Consider the following 21,582-nt stretch of genomic DNA (forward strand, 5'->3'; position numbering starts at 1 on the left):
ACACGGCGAAGTGTCTTGTTTGCCGTGTGCCAAGCTGTAGCACACGGCGAAGTGGCCTGTTTGCCGTGTGCCCCATGCGGCACACGGCAAAGTTGAGCGTTGTCAACCTCCGTCGCCCCTCCGTCCACCTCCGTTCGCCACCTCCGCACGCGAGTGGCACGTGCACGAGGTTTGCCGTGTGTTTTGAGGACGGCACACGACAAAGATAGTAATATGTCGTGTGTTTGGTTTTTGCCGTGTGTTTCTGGGGCTGGCACACGGCAAAGAGGCAATTTTGCCGTGTGCATGGGGTTTGCCGTGTGTTTTATTTTGGGCACACAGCAAAGTGGCTGTTTGCCGTGTGCCCGTCTTTTAGCACACGGCAAACTATTTGGCACATGGCATATTAGCGGTTTCCGATAGTGCTGTTGGGGGCTATCAAGTTGGATGAAATTGACCAGGCACCCGGCGGAGTGATCTTCAAGGAGTTGCGCATGCTTCTGTCCCTACACACTTTGTTCTGTTGAGTTTTTCACATGCATGTCCCTCGTACTTAGCTTGTAATAGTTGTGCTCGTGAACTAGCTCAGTTTGGGTTTCAAAGGGACCCGGCCGTCAGCTGGCCATTTGGTCTAATCCCTTCCCAGCGTTTGTAAGTTTTCTGTTGGATCGCGAACTGGTTGATCCCCGTTCTGGTGGTTAATAAAGAGTGAGCATGTTATAAAACAAAAACTCCCCAGTGGGGCGGGCTGTGCATTTTTTTATTAGCGGTAGACTATGCTGGGCTATGGTTTTGAAAGTGGATGGCGTTGGGCACTGGTTCCAGCCGCTGAGACTGAGTAGGATCGATCGATAGCTTTGCTTTCCACCGTAACAGAAGCCTTCTTTCTTACATTAATTGATGGTAGCGAACCACAAATTAAACAAGCTGATGAGCAGCCATAGCTGGCACAAGCTGACGATGGCCCACAGCATAGAACAGGGAATATTTTACAAAGTCATATTTAGCAACATATGTCAATATTTATTTTTACTTCAAAATGCAATGATATATTTGTATGGTTTTTCCCGCAAAGTACACACGACTAGTTAGACTTAGTAAAATTGTAAAGCACAATCGTCGATATGTCCGAGTGGTTAAGGAGACAGACTTGAAATCTGTTGGGCTACGCCCGCGCAGGTTCGAACCAATGTTTTAAATCGCCGGCTAAGACGTTTAGCGGCAGGGCTGTCGTTACGGCGTTTAGCGGGCTATAGCCGATATTTAGCGGGCTATAACCGGTTTTAGCGGGCTAAATACTATAGCGGCTGCCCTTTCTAGAAGCTATAGTGGTCTATAGCGGAAGCTATAGCCGGCTATTTAAAATCTTGGTTCGAACCCTGCTGTCGACGGCTTAACGTTTTTCTTCGTATTCGTATTTTTAAAGGAGAAGTGGGTCTCGCCTCCACTAATGCATCCCTAGTTTCTTTTTCTGAGATTAGATTAGTGATTAGATGCACCGTCTCTCACAAAAGAAAAAGGAACATTGTTATCTCACTGATGACATTTTAAGTCAATGACATATAGAGCTCACATTAGTCAATAACATATGGATCTTGAATATATCTAACTTTGACATCTAATAATGCTACATATCTAATTTTTTTTTAAAAAACATAGTCCTCCGATACAATCACCATGTTCTGTTATTCTGCTCCAGCACCAGCCAACAGTGTTTTCCTCTCACACCACTCCAACAGCAGCCACCAGCCAGCCAGTAGTATTTTTCTCTCACACCACTCCATCAGCAGCCTCCCGCACCAGCACAGCGACCAGGGTTAATAGGATAGGGACTAGGGATGGCAATGGGTACCCGAAACCCGAGTACCCGACGGGTTTTACCCGATAAGAAGGCGGGTATGGAATGATTTTTCTACCCGTGGGTACATTATTAGACAAAATCCTATACCCATTGGGTATGACGGGTACGGGTGTGGGTTTATACTACCCATACCCGCCTACTCGTGGGTAAGAAATACCCGCAGGAAAAACAAATGAGCCTAAGTATCTAACTCATTTTAGCCCATATGACCTATGAATTTAGCTCAAATCCAATTAAACCCACCTAGTATATATATTGTTGAACCCTCTCTAACTCATGTTAACCCATATGAGCCATTAACTTGTTGAAATGAAGCTTGTAATGATTTATTTTTCATGTGAATGTCTAATATTTATATGTAATACTCGGGTATGATTTCGGGTGTGAGTTACCCGACGGGTATTACCCGACGGGTACGGGTATGAAATCATTTTCTTACCCGTATGCGGGTATGGGTAATCCGACGGGTAAAATTTAATCCTAACGGGTACGGGTATGGGTGGCCGCTACCCGACGGGTATATACCCGTTGCCATCCCTAATAGGGACTAGGATTTCTTACCTTGGCTAACTACTCCTTAATTGATTGAAGGGACCCAATTATCACGGCACGCAAAGCCAAACGAGCCGACAAGGAAGCCGAATATCTCCACCGGCCTCGGCCTGCCTCCTCTTCCGCACGGTTAGTTGATCTGTGGCCAGTTGGTCGCGCGGCCTTGCTGTGCCTCGATTTGTTTGATTCCGTTCCTCGCTGCTCCTCGGTTTGATTTGATTGATTCCGAGAGGTGAGGTGACCTTTTCTCCTCTTCCTCCTGTGCCTGCTGTAATCTGCGATTCCGCTGGCGATTGGGGGTGGGTTTGTTCGATCTGTTTTCTTGTTTCATCTTCAGCCGACTGATTTGCCCCTTGCTTGATTGTGGATCGGTTTCCCAGTCGGTTTGTCGTCGGGATTGGTTTCCTATGTGTATTCCGCTGGATTTGGGTGGGACGGCGTCTCGGTTCCTCCATTATCTATCTCAGATGAACCGGAATATTGATTGAAGCGCTGTATGTCTGTTATCGTTGTTCAATAGTAGCAGGTTGGTGGTGATAAGGAAAGCGGAAAACGCACACCATGGGATCCAAAGAACCTCTCTTTCTCTTGCTCCTCTCGCTGCTTGTCGTCTCGGTGCTTGCACAAGCCAGGGATGCTGGTATGAATTTCCTTTCCTAATTACTACTCGGTTCAAGTTCAGATTCCAATAGATAGATAGATAAGATAATAATTTCATCACAAACTAATGGTTTGGCATCGTCCTAGTACTAATAGTAGATATGATTTGTAACAAATCCTGCTTCCTTGTCCTACTTTTATTCAAACCTTGGCCTGGCCTCCACGGAGGTTTCGGTTTCTGCTCGCAGTATAGTGCATGGAAAAACCCCAATTTTATAGACCACATATCTTATTCCATTACCTACAGTGGCGGAACCAGGATTGAGTTGAACCCCGGGCCGAGTTTTAAATATAGTTGTGACAAAAACCAGACGTCGACAAACTCATAGTTCAAAAGATACACGAGAACATAATGGAAGTTCAAAAGATACACGAGAACATAATGGAAAGATAGAAAACATACAACAAGTGTCATCGCGAAGTAGTATATTTATTCTTCTTCAGCAATTTTTTGGGCTTCTTCAGCAATTTTTTGGGCCGAACCCCGGGCCATGGCACGGGTGGCCCGGGGTGTACATCCGCCACTGATTACCTAGATAGATACATAAGATAATAATTTCATCACAAACTAATGGTTTGCCATCATCCTAGTAGTAGATTTGACTTGTAACAAATCCTGCTTCCTTGTTAGCCTACACTTTTATTCAAACCTTGGCCTGGCCTCCACGGAGGAGGGTTCGGTTTCTGCTCGCAATATAATGCATGGAAAAAAAAACCCTCCAATTTTATAGCCCGCATATCTTTTTCCTCTCAAATGTTAAATCCATTCTTATTGTGGCCAAGTTATAGGCAGCAACTAATCATTTGTGCTCCAAGCACTTGAAGTAGTGACATTCTTTATTAGAGGTCATTCTTTTGCCCAGAAAACTATCATACCCAATTTATTGCTTTTCAGATAACGGCCCAGTCTACAAGGAACAAATCTCTTCAACCAAGATTCCTGTCCATCGCAAGAGTAGTAGCCCAATATGCTCAGCCTGCGGAAACTTCACGACTCAAGCTCTCAGTTATCTCAGTGAGAAGCAAACACAAGATAAGATCAGGGAATTCCTTCATGATGCTTGTTGTCAGTCATTCTCCTTGGAACGGAAGGTGATCATTTTCAGCATTTTGTTAATTCTTACAATTAGGGCAAATAAAAGTTTTTGCATTGTGGAAAAGAAAAATACTGGTGAATTTACATGCATATAAACATCTGGTTATCTACCTTACTACCTGCCATGCTGGAAATATATTCAACATCAACAAAGCCTTTTAATCCCATGCTGGAAATATATACTCCCAAAAAAGCACTAGTCTATAAATTTATTATGACTATCATTAACACTTTTGTATCTTAGCAGTGTGTAGAGTTGATGGACTCTTATGCAACTATACTGTTTTCCAAGATTACGGATATCAATCCAAAAGAGTTTTGCAAACAGTATGGCCTGTGCAGGGACATAGCCCTTTTCTCTGGTGTGACAAGTGACAGCACTTGTGTGTTTTGCCATCACCTGCTTGATGAAATTGTGTCCAAACTGAAAGATCCAGACGCAGAGGTAACTGCTTTGTGTCATTTGTATATCCCCTACCCTGAGTTTGCCTTTCTGCTCCTAACATTTCCCATTGATGTCTGTAGTTTGAGATCATTCAAATTCTCATTAAGGAGTGCAATAAGATTGAAGGTCATGTCCAGCAGGCAAGTTGTTTGGTACACTTGTTTAACATTAGGACCATTTTCTACTTGTTCCACTTGCTGGGGAATGTTTGGTTTGCTCCTAAAGTTGCCATCCTGTAGCCAAGGTGCTCTGGCTACCAAATTGGTTTACATGCTCTGGCCACCAAAATGTACTAAGGTGGCCCAAAGGCATTCCAAAATTTGGCTTGGCTGCCAAGGCATATGTGGGCACCAAATCAAATCTCTTTGATGCAAGGATGGTATGGGCTAATATTTCCTTCGTGCTTGCAGTGCAAGAGACTGGTCCTGCAATACATTCCTCTCATCCTGGTGAATGGTGAGAAGTTTCTCGAGAAGAACGATGTGTGCGCGCTTTTACAAGCGTGTCCGGCCAGCAAAGTCTTGGAAGGGGTGTTGCTCAGTGATGCTTGAAGGTTGAAAGAACGCGCGAAGTATGTAGCAATGGTGCAAATAGTGTGTACAAACTAGGGCGAGTTGTACATAATAAGGTCATGAATGGATGAAGGATGGGTGTCTCGTGTTTCTGCATTCTTTTCATCTTGTATCGTGAACACATTGTATTAAGTAAACTTTCATATACATCCAGAAAGTGCAGATCGTGCAGCATTAGTCAAATGAAACAGCAGATCGTGCAGCATCACTGAGCATTAGTCAATTTGCATCAACATCAAAGGTTCTTTCAGAGAACTATATAGACACCTGGAACGCAATGTTTCTGAAACGCAAACAGTGCCGACGCGGAACAGGGTCAACCCAGACCTTCTTGGGAGGAGCAACGGAGTGATGACGCCACCTCGCCGGCTCATCCGGGAGCGCGCCGAGGCGGCGGTGGCTTCTCTGGTGGCAGTCCGCGCCCACGAGATCCCTCCGTTGATGAACGCAGCCGCCACCTTCTTCTTCGTAAGCCAAGCTTCCCCTGTTCCGTCCATGCCTTCCTACAAGGGTTCCTCCTGTGCAAACGCAGTCATCAGAATCTCTCTTGTGGATGCGCAGATCCTGAGCGCCTACTTCGTGGTGCTACCTCTGCGGGACGAGGGTGCCATCTCCCTGGGGCTCGACACCCTCCCGGGCCTCTTCGCCGGCTCCCTCTTCCTCACCGTCATCGCCGCCCCAGTCGCATCCCTGGCCTTCTCCCTCCCATCCATCCCTAAGCCCAGGGTTTGTCCGTGCCACCCTTCCCTTTCCTCACTTGGGCAGTTTTAGTCGCCCGGAGAGCACTAAATTCCACTGGGTTGTTCATTCGCATATAAAGATGTTAGCTTTTACTATACAAGCTCTGCATCTTTTGTAGCCTGAAGTAGATAGACTAAAGTAGGCTCTTCCAAACATGAAGCTTAGTTTATTCAGAGAGCAATCCAATGCTTGTCGGGTTCAATCATTTCGCTCACGAATCACAGTTGGTTCATGCTTTCTTGTTTCCTGTGGCCAAAATTGCACCAGGTTCTTATAAGATGTAAGCTTTGTCTTTATTGTGATTCGAGACGTTTTTATGTGAATTCCTCACAACACCTGGCCCTTCTTTGTCTGAGAGATCCTTGCATTATTTCTGATGCTGTTCGTCGAAAAAATTTCTGATGCTTTTGTGTGCCACCGTTGAAAATTCTGTTGGATCATGAGTAAGCAAACAATCATAATGTATTGAGAGGATTGGACACTTATTTTCCACATAATGTGTGAGGGCAATAATCATGGCCAGTTTTACTTGAAAGAACCCCCACCCCCTAGTTGCTTTATCTGTTTTTCTTCATTTTTGTAAAACTTCCATTTCCAGAATGCAGATAATCTTGTAAAATAATCATGCAGTAGAAATTCTCTGGCAATTTCATTCTTCTACTTGAATACAAGCTAATTTTATCATGTATAAATGTTTTTTTCAGGCTTTGGTGATGATACACAGGTTCTTCAGCATATCTCTTCTTGCATTTTTTGTGCTTTGGTATACCTCTACACCAGGGCAGTCTGGATCCATTTCCCAGGTACACTGTTCGCCTAAACGGTTGTTTAGCCACTTTACACACCGTTTAAACACTACACAGTGGTACACCATTTCCGTTTAACCGATTGTTTTGACTGTTTAAACAGCCGTTTTGCCCATTTAAATACCCGTTGTGCCCAAATAATGGGCTAAACAGCAGATGAACGACTGCTTACCGTTTAGCGTTTAGGATAACACTGCCCAGGTACTAGATGCTGATGACACCTGGGTTATTTTCTGTTTATATCCATCACTATTACGGCACTTTCTTGCAATATTGAGAAAACGGATTGTCCATGAATACCTTTTTTTCCACTCCAGCCACATCCTATGCCAACCTAATGTTTCTTTGTTGGAATATCGAGCAACAGTTCTTGACACAAAAGATCTTATATCCCTTGTTTTATTTTTCTTGTATGCTTATGAAGTCAAGTGAAGAGGGTTTCTATCAACCTGCTGGATGGAGAAATCAGAGCTTGTTCTACATAATAGTGAGAATCAGTTTGTTTCTTTGGGTATGCCCTTTCACAATAATCACATGATGCTGTTCATGTTTGTGATACTGAAGATGATAATTGATTTGAATAACTCTCTCCGTCTGAAGGTTGCTTTGCTAAATCTCATTACAGTATCATCAACTTGGGCAAGGGTGATTGATGTCATGGACAGTGAGGTACCTTTGCTTTCTGAATACATATTGCCTGCTGAACCATTCTCTTTTTCCCCCCTGTTCCAAATCCATATTTCTCTTTTAATTCAGTCAGGTTCAAGATTATTTGGTTTCATTGGGGCTGGTGCTACGCTAGGGCAACTTTTTGGTTCGTTGTTTGCTGCAAGCATGGCATGGCTGGGACCATGTATGTATGATTCTCTTTGAGTAAATTAACTAGTTTCTTAATGTTCATGGAATGCAATTTAATATGTCCTAATTGTTTCTCAGTTCTGCTCCTATTTTCTTCGCTCTTGATGGAGCTTGCTGCACTGTCATCAAAAGGAGTCTGCATTGATGGAATTCATGCTTCAGCTGAACTCTCTCAAACAGGGTATGAAATCCTTTTGGATATTAATTAGAAGTTATATATTCATCTTCCTTATAATTTGACATTAGTAATCTGAATCTTTTATGGAAAATATTTCTAGGTTTTCCATTGTGAGGTTTTCGCGAACGGGTGCCTGGCTGTAGTGGGTACTGGGTAGGTGGCCTTAGTAGCACTCCTCAGGTCCTAGGTTCAACTCCCCATGGGAGCGAATTTCAGGCTGAGGTTAACAAAATCCCCTCGTCTGTCCCCACACCAAAGCACATGGAGGCAGCGGCCTGAAGGACGGCCTGTTCTCATGCGGGCAATGGCCCGGGTGTCAAGCGGCCTGTGTAAGGGTGGGGGCAGGGGTTCGGGGATTTTCTCAGCCTGCATGAAAAGGCCTCTTCTTACATGCAATGCCTGGGGCGGCTTGCCCCTCGCAGGTCGATTTTTTTTATTGTGAACTTTTCAAGCCACAAGCATTATCCTTCTATTTATGATCAACTATATTCTTGCAACGTCCTTAATTAATCTTGACGACTTTTAGTACAAACATAAGTTAGAAAAATCACCTTTTTCAATAAATGTGGATTGATCATTTGCTGCTTCGCATATTCATGGGTTAGAATTTAAGATTCATTCTCATAACTGCAGGGGAGGAGAAGTTCCTAATACTCAAGCTGATGATGAAATGTCTTCACTCGTCACTTCGCCTAGATCACCTATGCGATCTCAAAAGTCCAAACCTGATTTTTTTATAATGTTTGAAGGTTTCTGGCTGATCTTCCGATCACCCTACCTGAAATACATATCTCTGTTTCTTTGGTTAAGTGCAGTTGTCTCATCTGTATTTTACTTTCAGGTATAGTCATTCTATATATGTGTATTGCCTTGCATCTTTGAGCTTATTGCTTAATTACATGTCCTGATGCAAATAAGCCATCATTTAGTCTCTCAATTGCCTTTCCTCCATGATTTTCAGAAAGTGACAATAGTTGCTACTACAATATCAAGCCCAACTGCCAGAAGGAGAACATTTGCACTGATAAACAGCTTTATAGCAATTTTTATTCTAGCGGGACAGCTCACTTTGACGGTATTTTGCCTCTACAGATTATCCTCAGTTTGATATATGTCAATAGTCCCAATACATTATGTATAAGTATATATCAACCTTTAGTGAAACTGACGAAGCCTGGTTCTTTTGTTTTCCTCCTTTTTAAGGACATTCTTTTTTTTTTCTTGGGCTTCTAGCCTAGTGGTTAGAGCACCTGAGTAGCATCCAGCAGCTCGGGTTTAACTCCCCGTGGGAGCAAATTAAAATTTGATGGATTAAATAAAGATCCCTCGTCAGCTGTTCCAAGTTATACGTGTAACCACTGTGGTCGCCTTCAGCGAGATGCGCGTGGCCCATGTGTCATAGGCACCCTGAGGCGCATTCAGGCAACCGGCCTTCGGGGCGTTTTCTCAATGGGCCAGGATGAAGAGATTCTTCTTAGTGCGAAGCCGGGGATGCGGTCCTTCCCCCACCGGTCGAGTTTTTTACATAATCTTGATTTTGATAAATATTTCAGGGTCATATCCTTTCAGTGGCTGGTGTCACACTTGCTATCTGTGCATCTCCCTTTGTTGCTGCCTCAAATTTGGTTGCACTTGCTGTATGGCCAACTTGGGTTTCTGTGGCTATCACTGAAACAATAAGAAAGGTACCAGTGGATCGGAGTACTCTAAATCTGATTGAACTTCATTGTAATCAGTTTTTGTTTGACAGGTAGATGCATCCATCAATGAAAGTAGAGTAATTCATTATGATCTACTGACAAATATGCATATTGTGACATGCACTAAATCTTGTCTTTGATTTAGTTAGTGCTATTATCAACATCTATAAAAGAGCTTGTGTGTCTCAAGCTGTGACAATAGCATTTACAGCTGTGACAATTCCTCCATCCATCTAGTGTGATTTGGGGCATGATAAGATAGCAAATGTAGTTTAATAATACCGGCAGCCTGTCATATTCCTGTCCACTATTGTTTCTACTCCAAGTAATAATTTCTATATTCCGAGGTATACTCAGAGTACAACTAACCTTTGATTCTTTGCAGGTAACCACTTATGTTTTGACAAGACCTGGAAGGGAGTTATTATTCACAGTTGTCTCACAGGATGAAAAATACAAAGCAAAGGTTTTTTTTTTCTGTCAACTACTTAGAGCTTGATTATAGCAAACAGAAGGGACATGACTCGTTACTTCCGAGATGATCAAGTGCTGTGGTTTAGCCCATCTTTCATGTTGTCATAACTTATTTCACACACAAAATAATTATTCCACAATATTATCAAGACTCAAGAGTCTGGTAATCAAATCAAATCATATCTTGGCATGAAGTTGAGTAATTTGATTATTCAAAATTGCAGCTCCATAAAAGCCACAGTTGTCTCTTAAGATAAAATTTTCTTTGCATAAGAGCCGCAGTAGCAATAGAACGGGGAACGTATACAGAAAAGACAGTTCTTTTCAATTTTGATTATCTATATATTATTAGTTCATTTCTATTTCTAGATATCTATTTCTATATATAAGAGAAAACGGAAATAATTAAATTGCAGCAAACTCAAAAGTCTATTTTCAGAAACATTAGATCCTTAACTGGAAACAGTCAGCTTTTGCAATTGTGTACCTACCTTGTGAGCATCAGATTATTTAACGACATTTTGCCGCATTGGTAGGTCGTGCAAGATTATTCTTGCTTTGCACACATCTTGCCTTAATTTTGTAAAATATTATGTTCTTTTTATGTAGGTCTGTATAGATGTTATTGTACAAAGGCTTGGTGATGCGACAGCAGCTGGAATTTACAGGCTCTTGTTCAGCAGCCTTGAGAAGAAAACATCCATGATCACCCTCTATGCATTGCCGGTATGAATCTTGTTTGTAATCAGTTTGATTTCTTGTTTGTACAGTGATACACTGATATGTGGTGTTTATCTTCAAATAGTGTCCACAATCTATTTATACATGTGAAGCAAAGTAGTGCTGACCAAGGATAAACTGAAAGAATTGATAAGCTTGTTTGTGTGCATGATTTTTTGTTTATTAAGTTCTGGTAGATAGAACTAAATAGCGTTTGTGTTTCATTTAATGTCAGCTCTGCTTCCTGTGGCTTCTCATTGCATTTCATTTGGGCCGGCTCCAGACGAATCTTGCCAGGCTTCAGGCTGCTTCTGCCCCGGCCTATTCCTGAACATGCATATAGGGATGGAGACCCAAAAAAGGCCTCCCTTCATCTTTCATGTTGTTGTTCTCACCGCAAGATCAAGCAACTATTTTAGGGTTCCAAGTTTTACTTAACTCGGGGAGCTACTGCAAGTGTCCCTGGACTTGGGGAGGCCCATTCAGAATAAGTTAGGCTGTCATCAATAGTTATTTTATTTACACATTTTTGAGGGATTTTCTTTTTGAAAAACTTGCAGGAGCACTGCTTTATCATTTAAGTAGGGGAAGCAAAACAGTTCTTTCATACTTGATATTACATAAAAATGGTACATTGATGCTCATAAAAGAAAGTACAGATACACTAATCATGAAACTAAAGGAATCTCAGGCTCACCAGAAGCTACCTTTTGGACCATGATCTCCGATTTGATTTCTTGCTCTACTTGCATCTGATTTAGTTGGTGCTGATCGAAAATCTGTTGATTCTCCTTCCAGATGCTCCAAGCAGTGGACATCAGAACAGCTGCTTTAGTGCGCTTGTTTTCTTTGGTAGATTTTCTAACTCCTGCCACCATTCCATTACCTCCTGTTCCTGGTCTGGCACATCAATGAGTCCTGCTGTCCGCACTCCAATTCTTCCCCAGACCTCTTTGGCAAAGCTGCAGCGAAGGACCAGATGTGTCGCTGTCTCTTGTTCTTGATTGCAGAGGACACACACTGGGTTACAAGGCCATTGTCTCATGCTTAATCTATCTGCCGTGAGTAGTTTGCACTGCACAAGTAGCCATGCAAAAAATTGTACTTGCCCTCTGCATGCACATTCCACATTGACGATGCATTGAAACTGCTGATGGAACCCGTGTGCTGAATCTGATAGGCTGAGTTGGCACTTTACTCATCGTTTGAAGTCCATCGCCTAGTGATGCAATCCTGCTCTCATCTGTCAACTGCCACTAGGTCCCATAATCTGATGAAGCTAGCCAATTCAGTGACAGATTCCATGCGCCACAACCCCCTCGTCCAGCTTTGGTGTTCAAGCTCTTCTTTGACTGTACGGTTCTTCCTCCAAGCAAGTTTAAACAGGTCCTGGAACAGATCCATTGGTGCCTTTCCATTCAACCATGACTACTGCCAGAATCTTGCTTTCTCCCCATTACCCAGGGTGACCACAGTACTGGCTCTGAAGAGTTGTCGATCAACAGCTGTTACAGGTGGCTCAGTACCCACCCAGGGCCGTTCCGGCTATGTCCACTCGAACCAAAGTCATCTCAAGCGTAAAGCCCTGCTGAACAGGTCAAGGTCCAGTATTCCCAATTCCCCAAACTGTTTTGGCCTCATTGTTTTAGCCCAGCTAACTAGGCAGCTTCCCCCATTGGCTTCTGCATCCCCTCCAGATCTTGTCGGTCCTCTAAATCGCCCATTTTTGCAATCTGAAAAATGTCAGGTAATAGGTTGGTATTGATGAACGGACAAGAGTTAATCAAGCTCAAATTGCCGGCTTTGTTCATCAGTCGTCCCTTCCAGGTCAGCAATCTGGCTCCCATTTTGTCAATCAGTGGCTGTATGTCAGCTCCTCTTGATGCTGTTGGAGAAGCCTTCAGAATATTAAGTTCAAAAAAAAAAGCTTCAGAATATAGTGCCAGCCATAACCAGAAGAACATTCAAGAGGAAGAAATAGTGCAACATAGATGACTAAGCTAGATAAATACTAAAACAATATAAAAACCGCAATCCTATTTCGATGTGAATTGCAGGAAAGTGTAGTTTGCAACATGTGAGTTTTTATGAATTATGACAATGGTGTGGTAGGGCCGGATTTGTTGGGCATCCTTGTGTTCTTTGGTCCTGACACTGCATTCTGCATTTCACCTACTTCCAGATCCCAGACTAATGGATGTAAGCACAGATTACTCCAAGTCGTGGTGCACCTGACATGCTTCCATATCATTCTTGAAAACGCCTGCTTTCTGGAGCATGCACATTTCTTTATAAAGAGAGAGTAGCAGAGCAATCCCATGTTCTTCGCGCTAATCGTATAAGAAATGACACAGAGTTGAGATTTGTGAAGTATAAAGACGAGACAGTGAATCATCAGACGGACACAGACCGCCAGCTACGCTAGCTGCTCGTGTGGTTGGTCCGTCACAGCAATCCAATCGAGTCGTCGGTAACAAAGAAGGCAGCCAGCATCCATGGCGAAGCGCGTTGCCACCGTGCTTGCCGTTGCTGCCGTCCTGATGATGGCGGTGCAGCCATCGGAGGCGGCGGCTGAGGACGCGGCGCTCCGGTTCCCTGGCCGGGCGGGCAGCAGACCGCGCAACCCCGTTTTCCCGGGCTACCCCAGAGCCAGGCCGTCGCCGCCAACGTCCGGTTCCCCGGCACCACCCACGCCGTCGACACCTGTGTCGCCGCCTTGCCCCAGACCGGTGGTGCCGGAGATGCCGCTTGTGCCGGGCTTCCCCGGGCTGCCGGGCAGCGTTGGTGGCTCTACTCCATCGTCGTCACCGACCGACTGCGTGACGCCGCTGGCGGGGCTGATGACCTGCGGGACGTTTCTGACTGGGAGCGAGTCGGAGACCCCCTCGCCGCAGAGCGAGTGTTGCAGCGGGATCGGGGCCTTCCTGAACGCCTCGTCGGCGGCGGGGGACGGCGACCGGACCCTGCGGTGCCTGTGCCCGGTGATCCTGGGCGACGTCAACAAGATGCTGCCCAAGCCTGTGGATCCCGTTCGGATGATGTATCTGCCCATCGCCTGCGGCGTAGTGCTTCCACCACAGGTCCTCTACATCTGCTTCAGTGAGTAGCGTCCTCGCTCATCTCTTGTCGTCGATCTTCCATTCCATTCCATGGCTGCTAAGTCCTCAATGCAATCCTCTTGCATGACTGTGACTCCATTCCATGACTGACCGATGATGGCATGAACACAATTAATAACAATAATGCGCAGCTGGTGGGCAGCAAACCCCGCCGCTCGTCGGCCGCATTCCTGACGTCTGGGAGAAGCCGTCGTCTGCAGGCAAGCAGCACACTCTCTATATATTAATTCTTCTTCAAGATTTGACACCTTGTTCTTCAGCTATTGACACTTATCTCAAGTAGATTTGATCTCTAATAGATGCTGTTGTCTGTCATGTTTCATGCAGCCTTGTCACCTTGACGCATTTCAACAGGAACGTACGGAAGCCACCATGATTCAGGCAGGGACATCTGAATGCTTCAAGTTTATCTGAAATGTGCTGTGCCTGTACGCACTTTAGAAACCAACTACCATACATCATGTCCGACGATGTAAGAGTTACAATGCATGTCCTTAATTTTATAAGGGAAGAATATATATATTAATTACTTGTGCCTATTCTCATTCCTCCATAACCAAATAGTACGTGCGGTCATTTGGATGGATCAAATTGAGTAAAAAGACAAATTTGACAAAAAAGAAAAGGAAAAAGAGATGCAGGAAGTTGAACTTGTCAGTTCCAGCTTGCCCGTACTCAATCATTCTTTTTTTTTCCTTTGAACGGACAGGAAATGCTTTGTTGAATTATATTAGAATAAATAAAGAAAAAAACGAAAACTACTTGAAAATACTACTCTGACAAACTCGTCGCTAATAAGCCTGTGCTCGATCATAACTCTATTAATTTGTTTGGAATGGAATTTTGCATGTCAGTCGTCAGATAATCAGCAACAAAATGCATACTCCCTCCTTCTGTTTATATATGACGTTTTGTTGCAGCAGCAAAATACAATTTTTATTTGGATAGTTCAAGGAAAATGACAACTTGGGCCTGTTTGGAATGGAGTTTTTTCAAAGGATTGTTGACGTCTTGGGCTCGCTGTGGATGTTTTTATCCCTGTATTTCACAGGATCCGCCGTTCGAGAGGAAAGTTTCTGATTCCTCCACAAAATACAGGAATAAAAACAGCTACAGCGAGCCAAAGTTTTTCGTTGATTCCGGGTGCCTTGGCCTCCCATAGCTCGCACTGGCGCAGCCCTCTGGAGGTCGCTGCCCCGAGCTCAATTATGGTGTCATGGCCTAGTGATTCTAGAGTCTGATTGTTCTAGTTGTGTGGCTGCTCTTGCTAAGCATGGAATTATCGTTCTTTTTACGCAAATTTGGTAGAAGATAGCAAAAACATCATGAGAATGCTGGGAAATGTTTGTTTGGTGAAGATCAATAGAGAGCAACTGTACATGAATTAGCACAACATGCTAGACTAGGATGGAAGTTTGTGTACAACATGCACGTTGTGCTTCTAGTAGATTGTAATGTGACCTGACTAAGCTTAATGATCAATATTTTTTTCCTCGCAAAAAAAGTGTCTGGTAGCAAATTTTTCCTTGGAATTAAATCCATAATAATAATAATAATAATAATAATAATAATAATAATAATAATAATAATAATAATATAGCTCACACCTTCTCCCTGGAGAGCCCATTGATACCGTACCTGCTACTACATTCATTGAGTTGTTCAATCCACCAGGTTCCCATCATGCATCCCATTCTCTCGCAACCACACTTTTTTTCCAACACGTACGCTTGGGATGAGGTACGGTTCCTATCTTTGCTGCCGAAAAGCTGCATGCATTGGATTTGCATTGCCACAGTTTGTGCTCTGCTAGCTGGTCGTCGTCAAACAAAAGACATTCACACGCTTGGCGTGTGAGTGGTTTTAGAAACAATTTTGCCAGAGACAACCGACCGATCGATCGACCGGCCGGCTTCTAGAGGACCTCGGACGGATCGGTGGACAGTTGTGCGGGTCAGTCTCGTCAATATATAATCAAACAAACAAAGACAGACGCACGCTTAGCGTGTGAGTGTACAATTTTATTTTGGATCAGGTTCTTTTAGTGAGGAAACTCATCAAACTTTAAACATCATCAGCTCCATTACCTGACACAATGCAAATTAAATTAAAGCAGTGATAGATCGGTCCATGCTCCAGCATACTGTTACTGGAGTGAGTATAAAAAAGACCCGGCTCCTCACGTCAGAATCAGATTCAGACACTTAGAGCAGCAGGGCTGGCAAACATGAAGCAGGTATTCATCAGCGTCGCGCTTGCCGTGCTAGTGGCGGCGGCGGCCGACGATGCGCTCCAGGTCCAGTACAGGAGGCACCATCGGCGCCACCAACCATCCCCACCCTCGCCGCCTCGAGCACCACCCACGCCGCCGCCCACCACCAACATGAACAACAACCCTTTGTGTAACAGTACATTATCTCCGGAGGAGGAGAGCTTGGGGTCGCGGGCGGAGTGCCCTCGCACGCCCCCGCTGCCGCGTCCCTTGGAGCCCCCGTGCTCCTGCCGCACTAGAGCCTTGCCGACCGAGTGCGCGATGCCCCTGGCGGGCCTGATGGCCTGCGTGCCCTTCATCACAGGTACCCAGGACCAAACCCCCACGCCGCAGAGCCAGTGTTGCGCCGGGCTCGGGGCCTTCTTCAACAGCTCGTCGACCCTGCGCTGCCTGTGCCCGGTGATCCTGGGAGACGTCAGCAAGATGCTGCCCAAGCCAGTTGATCCCATTCGACAGATGTATCTGCCCATCGCCTGCGGCGTCGTGCTTCCACCCCAGGCCCTCTACACCTGCTTAAGTACGTATCTTAATTATCTCTTTAATTCATTCATCATCATCAGTTACCAATATATATATATATATGCATCTTTTATTTTCATCGCCTGCGGCAGCCGGGCACCCAGCCCCAGCGGTAGTAGAAAATTTCTCTCAGCTCTGGGAAGACAAGTCGTCGTCTCCTGCAGGTAATTAATATATTATTACAAGTTCCCTGCAACTTAACAGTAGCTGGATTAATTATATTGTTTTTGTCTCTCATGACATTCTTTTGATGATGTTTCTCCTATATATATTTATTCTTTGCAGCTCTGTCGTCACCGTGATATATATATCATGCATTCATCGTGCAGCTCATGATATATATACTCCAAATTAAAGTTGAGGAAAATGCCTCGTACGTGCAGTAGTATCTGATCCATATGTGTCAGCATGCACTTCAGAAATGAACCATTAGGGTTTGATCCATGTAAGCTAAGAGCATGTTCTTAAATTTAAAGGGCACAATGGCCAAAGACAAGGACTCTACTTATCATTCAATTAATAATCAAGTCATTATACATGTTGTGCGGAAATTTTCCACAAGGACTCCACGGTATCGACATCAATACCAATCTTTTTTCAGAGACGTTACTCTGCACGAGAACCGAAAGGGTAGTTTGTATCGATCGATCCCAAGATAGCAACTCAAATAGGAATATTAAAAGATAATATTTAATTTTGAGAATAAGACTATCAAAACAGAATGGAAGGAGTATACAAACAGTGATACGATCCTTCAGTTGAATAAATACTGCCATTCAATTATATTTATTATCTGTCGACAAAGTTAATTGTGTGCTCACATTGACACTCAAGCCGTGGCATAAATTTCATAAATTAAATGTGTTTATATGCATGCATAAATATGGGAGACATAAACTGTAACAAGAAATAAAGCTCATATTAGCATGTACAATTGGTGATGATAATAAATTGAAAAAGAAAAAAAAAATCAATTGATTGAGTATTTGTGTCAAATAAATATGCCAGATGATGCATTTTGTGCATCACCTGGAGTAAATTTTAGTACTATATATATATATATATATATATCAAGTTATGTTCCTGAACTTCTGAAACTCAACTATATAAAGTGTAAATAACTGGATGAGTACTCAAGCAGAAACAACAAATACACGAAAACTTGAACAAAATTTATAGAACCAATAACCACCCCCTTTTCTGAGTTTTCTCCCATCGGCGTCCAGGGCAATCTATACTCACAACTCCATGAAACTGGCCAATACAAAGGCTGTGAAGTACTAGTGCCCGAAAGCTGATCAGAGGGAGAACACCTGCTCCTGACATGGTGGTCGCCTGGCTCTAGTTGGGCAAACATCTGGGCGTGCCTAGGTTTCGACGATGCGATGCCGGTTCTCGTGCAAAGATCTGGGCGTGCCTAGACGATGCTATTGCGCCGCCGGGAGGGTTGACGCCACCATGCTGGTGCCTGGAGAGTGGATAATTTTCTTTTTATTTCAAAATTTTTAATGATTTTTAGAAGAAAAAAATCCCACCTGAATTTTTTTTTCTTAGTCGCGCTAGCTGTCCTGACGCAGCTAGCGCATGCATGTGGCACATTCATATTATCCACGAGATGAATTGCCTATCTTTAGGCTGTCCGCAGTGGACACTGTAAAACAAACAGTACCCATCTTCCAGTACCATTTTACAGAGAAAACTCCCGTAGCGGGACACGCCAAGCCGTTCTCTATCGTCCCGGATGGCTTCCCGCACTGGATATCCAGCGCGCGTACGACCGAGACGCAAAACTGCTGTGCGCGAGCGCCATCGTCCTTCCCGCGGCCGTCCCCAACCGCCGCAACTCCGCACCTCCGGGCAGCCGCAACTCCGCTGGGGCACGACGTCGGAGGAGGGCCGCGCTAGCCGAGGTCAAGCTCGCCCATGGCGTCGAGCTCGAGGGGCACGGGGAGGCGGGCCAGGAAGGGGAGGAAGGAGGGGCCGCCATCGGGGAGGGCGCTCGGGAGGTGGCGCCGTCGAATCCCCGGCCCGCCGCAGCCATGGACAGAGAGGAGGAGGCCACCGCCGGGGATGGGGCCACGCCACGCGCCACGCGCTTGAGACCACGCGCGCTCGCCGCCGTGCCGCTGTCCCGAGAGCCGCATCGCGCTCGCCGCCGTCCTGCAACGCCCGCCGTCCCGCAAGCCACCGCGCGCGTCGGTGTCCCGTCCGCCACCGCCGGGGAGGCCGCAGAGGCCGCCATGGAGCTTGATCCGAGCGGGTCCCCTGCCCCTCCGCAGCCACAAGGCCCCGCGGCTCGCCGGCCGGAGACGCGCGCGGGGGTGGCAGACGACGGGGAGCTTCCGAGCTTGACGCCATGGCCGCCCTCGAATCCTCCTCGCCGCCCTCCGCCCCACTCCAGTGCGGGCCTCCGCCTCGCCGAGCGCCAGCGTGGAGGCGCTGGGGAGGAGGGAGGAAGGAGGGCCTACGGGCGGACTGCTGGCGGGAGGTGGCAGGGAGGACCGCCGGCGGGGAGGACGAGGATCGGCACAGGGAGGGCCGCGCCGCCATGGATCTGCGGGAGGTGGCGCCGCCCCGCCTGGCCTCTCGCCGCCGCGCCATCCGCCTCGCCCCTCGTCGTCGCGCCATGGCAGGGGGCCGTGCCCCACCTGGCCTCTCGCCGGCGAGCTCTAGGGGCCAGGCCTCTCGCTGGCGAGCTCCCTCCGCGCGCTCAGAGGAGGAGGGGAGGAGGATAGGGGAGGGGCGGCGCCCAGCAGTGGAGGAGAAGGCGGCGTGGGGAGAGGGAGACAGAGAATGGGAGGGGAGGGCGTGGGGTAAAAAATAATAAAAAAATCTAATATGCGGGTCCCACGGATATTAGTTGGTATAGAGAAAAAATATAGGAACGGATGAGTACGGAGAAATTGAACGTAAAGAAGAGAATCTTGATGATTAGGATGAAATATTCTGTTTAGAGTATGAATATAGAGAACCACGAGTGCGAACATCCTTAGGAATTGAAGATAGCACGCACAAGACAAAGACGCCAAGACAAGAGGTAGCAGGTGCAGAATACCCAATCATGATTTTACCGTCGACCGGAGGTTCTCGAGCGCACGGTCGATCCGACAGTTCTCTCCTCTCACCCACCACGTGCGTGGCCCCCACAACTCTTTCTTCCGTCTGCTCTCATCCACTCGTTTTTTCTCCTTCCTTGCCCATTCTCTTTCCTCTAGAGACGGCGCAGGCTCTCATCCGCTCAGTTTATTCCCCAGGCCAGATCTGTGGCGACGACGGGATGGAGGCCGGCCGCCGGCGAACCCGCCTCGGGGGCAGAGCGGCAGCGGGTCAACGGGGCGGCGCGGAGGCGGGGGGATGCGGCGAGACGGCGCGGCGACAAGGAGCTGCGGCGGCAGGCCATCGGCGGGGTGGCGCGACGGCGGGGAAGCGCGGCAGGCCGGCGGCGGGAAGGCACAGCGGGGAGCAACGGCGCACTCGCCACCGGCTAGGAAGCCGATTTTTTTCTTTTTTCTTTTTATTTCTTTATTTCTTTTTTCTTTTATTTTTATTGGATCTGGATGTAAAAAATTTTTACGAAACTTTTTCCCCTATTTTTTTGGTTTAGGATGTAAATTTTTTCCCCCAAACTTTTTCTTTATTTAGATGCAAAAAAATTTCTTCAAATTTTTTTCAATTCTTTTTCTCAAAACTTTCCCTCTATCATCAAAATTTTCCTTTTATCTTCCTTTTTTTTTTCGAATTTTGGATGTAAAAATTTTTTTCTTCAAATTTTTTTCAAAACTTTCCATTTTAAATTTTTTTCTCATTAAACTTTTTCCATTCTCTCCAAATTTTATAAAAATATGACAAAAAAATACTAAAAAGGGAAAAAAGATTGGTCGGAAGATCGCCGGTACGGAGCCCTCCGTACGGGCGACCGTAAACTAGCGTGCCCCTGCAGAATAGCAGTTGTAGGAGCAGATGCAAGATCGAGCATCAGAAAGTGAATATTCTCACATATTGAGCTTACAGCCTTACAGGCAATCTTCCATTGCAGGTTGTAGAGGGTGCCCTGCATCAAAATTGTGACGAGATTAAATATTACTAGTATATTTACATGAAAAAGAGATAGCCTCATCTGAAAGCACACTCATCAATCAATCAGAAGACATGCTTTGCTGTGTACATCCTGCCAAAATCAAATATACTCTTCAGAGGATCAAAGTAAATTAAAGCTCCATGAGCAGACGGATTAGCATATATTCTAATTAAGAAGCAATAAGCAGGAACATCTAGATTGCTCTGATAGTTCAAAAATCGTAACTCACTAATCAACATATACCCATTTATCAATTGTACATATGTCAGGACCTCTCACCCTCCAGTAGCCGCAGAGCACAGATCCACCCTCCGCAGAGCTTTGGAGTGGCCCCCTGTCAATTGCTAAGGATATCTGTATGTTCTCTCTCTGCTCCGACACACAAAAGACCCACACCATCCTCTCTAGGCTCGGCGGCCGGGCGCGGCGAGCTTGGGATGGAGGAGCGGCACGGGGCAGCCGGACGCGGCCAGCTTGGGCCAAGGAGGGGCGCGGGTCGGCCAGGCGCGACGAGTTCGGAAGAGCAGCGGCGCGGCGAGCTCCCTCCACCCGCGCGGAGGCCGGGGCAGGGGAGGCGCCGAGCCTGTGCGGCGGCCAGGGCAATTGACGCGGCCGGCATGGCGAGCTCCCTCCGCTGGGGGGCGAACCTCGGCCGCCACCGCTGGCGAGCCCGGGGGGCGGAACTCGGCCTCGGCCTCCGCATAGGACCTTGCCCGGTGCTGCAGCAGACCTCCTCGTGCATGATGCTCTCCTCGGGCTAGGTGGAGCACAGGCGAGGTTTTCGCGGGGACGGGACTAGAGTTCGGCGCAGGTAGACGGGCAGCGGGTGGAGCGCGGCCTCGGTGCGGGGCGAGGCGGCGCTGGGCGCTGCCATGGGCGTCGGGCGAGGTGGCCAGGCGGGCAGCAACAACTGGCGCGCAGGCACAGAGGCGGAGCGAGCCGCGGGGGCTGC

At 46.3% G+C, this 21,582-nt stretch overlaps 3 protein-coding genes across 16 annotated transcripts; all 3 read left to right on the plus strand.

Annotated features, from left to right (window-relative positions):
* Positions 1–2,395: 2,395 nt before the first annotated feature.
* Positions 2,396–5,353, plus strand: LOC120696530 (proactivator polypeptide-like 1). Of its 12 annotated transcripts, none has more exons than XM_039979470.1 (6): positions 2,396–2,521; positions 2,919–3,032; positions 3,948–4,144; positions 4,393–4,593; positions 4,674–4,733; positions 5,004–5,353. In XM_039979470.1, exons 2-6 carry the CDS (start codon positions 2,954–2,956, stop codon positions 5,142–5,144), a joined length of 678 nt encoding a protein of 225 aa, XP_039835404.1. In that variant the 5' UTR covers positions 2,396–2,521; positions 2,919–2,953; the 3' UTR covers positions 5,145–5,353. The 12 variants fall into 12 exon arrangements, with proteins under 12 accessions (XP_039835404.1, XP_039835410.1, XP_039835400.1 ...); XM_039979476.1 differs by having other exon boundaries at positions 4,396–4,593; XM_039979466.1 differs by having other exon boundaries at positions 2,401–2,521; positions 2,913–3,032.
* A 117-nt stretch (positions 5,354–5,470) lies between these two features.
* Positions 5,471–11,360, plus strand: LOC120696529. Of its 3 annotated transcripts, none has more exons than XM_039979462.1 (13): positions 5,471–5,633; positions 5,727–5,891; positions 6,611–6,709; positions 7,137–7,223; positions 7,313–7,381; positions 7,469–7,565; positions 7,649–7,751; positions 8,382–8,589; positions 8,710–8,823; positions 9,302–9,433; positions 9,834–9,914; positions 10,532–10,648; positions 10,878–11,360. In XM_039979462.1, the coding sequence occupies exons 1-13, from the start codon at positions 5,517–5,519 to the stop codon at positions 10,971–10,973; spliced, it is 1,485 nt and encodes a 494-aa protein (XP_039835396.1). In that variant the 5' UTR covers positions 5,471–5,516; the 3' UTR covers positions 10,974–11,360. The 3 variants fall into 3 exon arrangements, with proteins under 3 accessions (XP_039835396.1, XP_039835397.1, XP_039835398.1); XM_039979463.1 differs by having other exon boundaries at positions 5,476–5,633; positions 10,926–11,360; XM_039979464.1 differs by lacking the exons at positions 5,471–5,633; positions 5,727–5,891 and adding an exon at positions 5,900–6,186.
* Positions 11,361–15,959: 4,599 nt separating this feature from the next.
* Positions 15,960–17,068, plus strand: LOC120700504. The gene is made up of 3 exons (XM_039984769.1): positions 15,960–16,550; positions 16,645–16,716; positions 16,838–17,068. Exons 1-3 carry the CDS (start codon positions 15,989–15,991, stop codon positions 16,852–16,854), a joined length of 651 nt encoding a protein of 216 aa, XP_039840703.1. The 5' UTR covers positions 15,960–15,988; the 3' UTR covers positions 16,855–17,068.
* Positions 17,069–21,582: the final 4,514 nt, after the last annotated feature.

This window comes from Panicum virgatum, chromosome 3K (assembly GCF_016808335.1).
Source record: "Panicum virgatum strain AP13 chromosome 3K, P.virgatum_v5, whole genome shotgun sequence".
Taxonomy (NCBI): Eukaryota; Viridiplantae; Streptophyta; class Magnoliopsida; order Poales; family Poaceae; genus Panicum; species Panicum virgatum.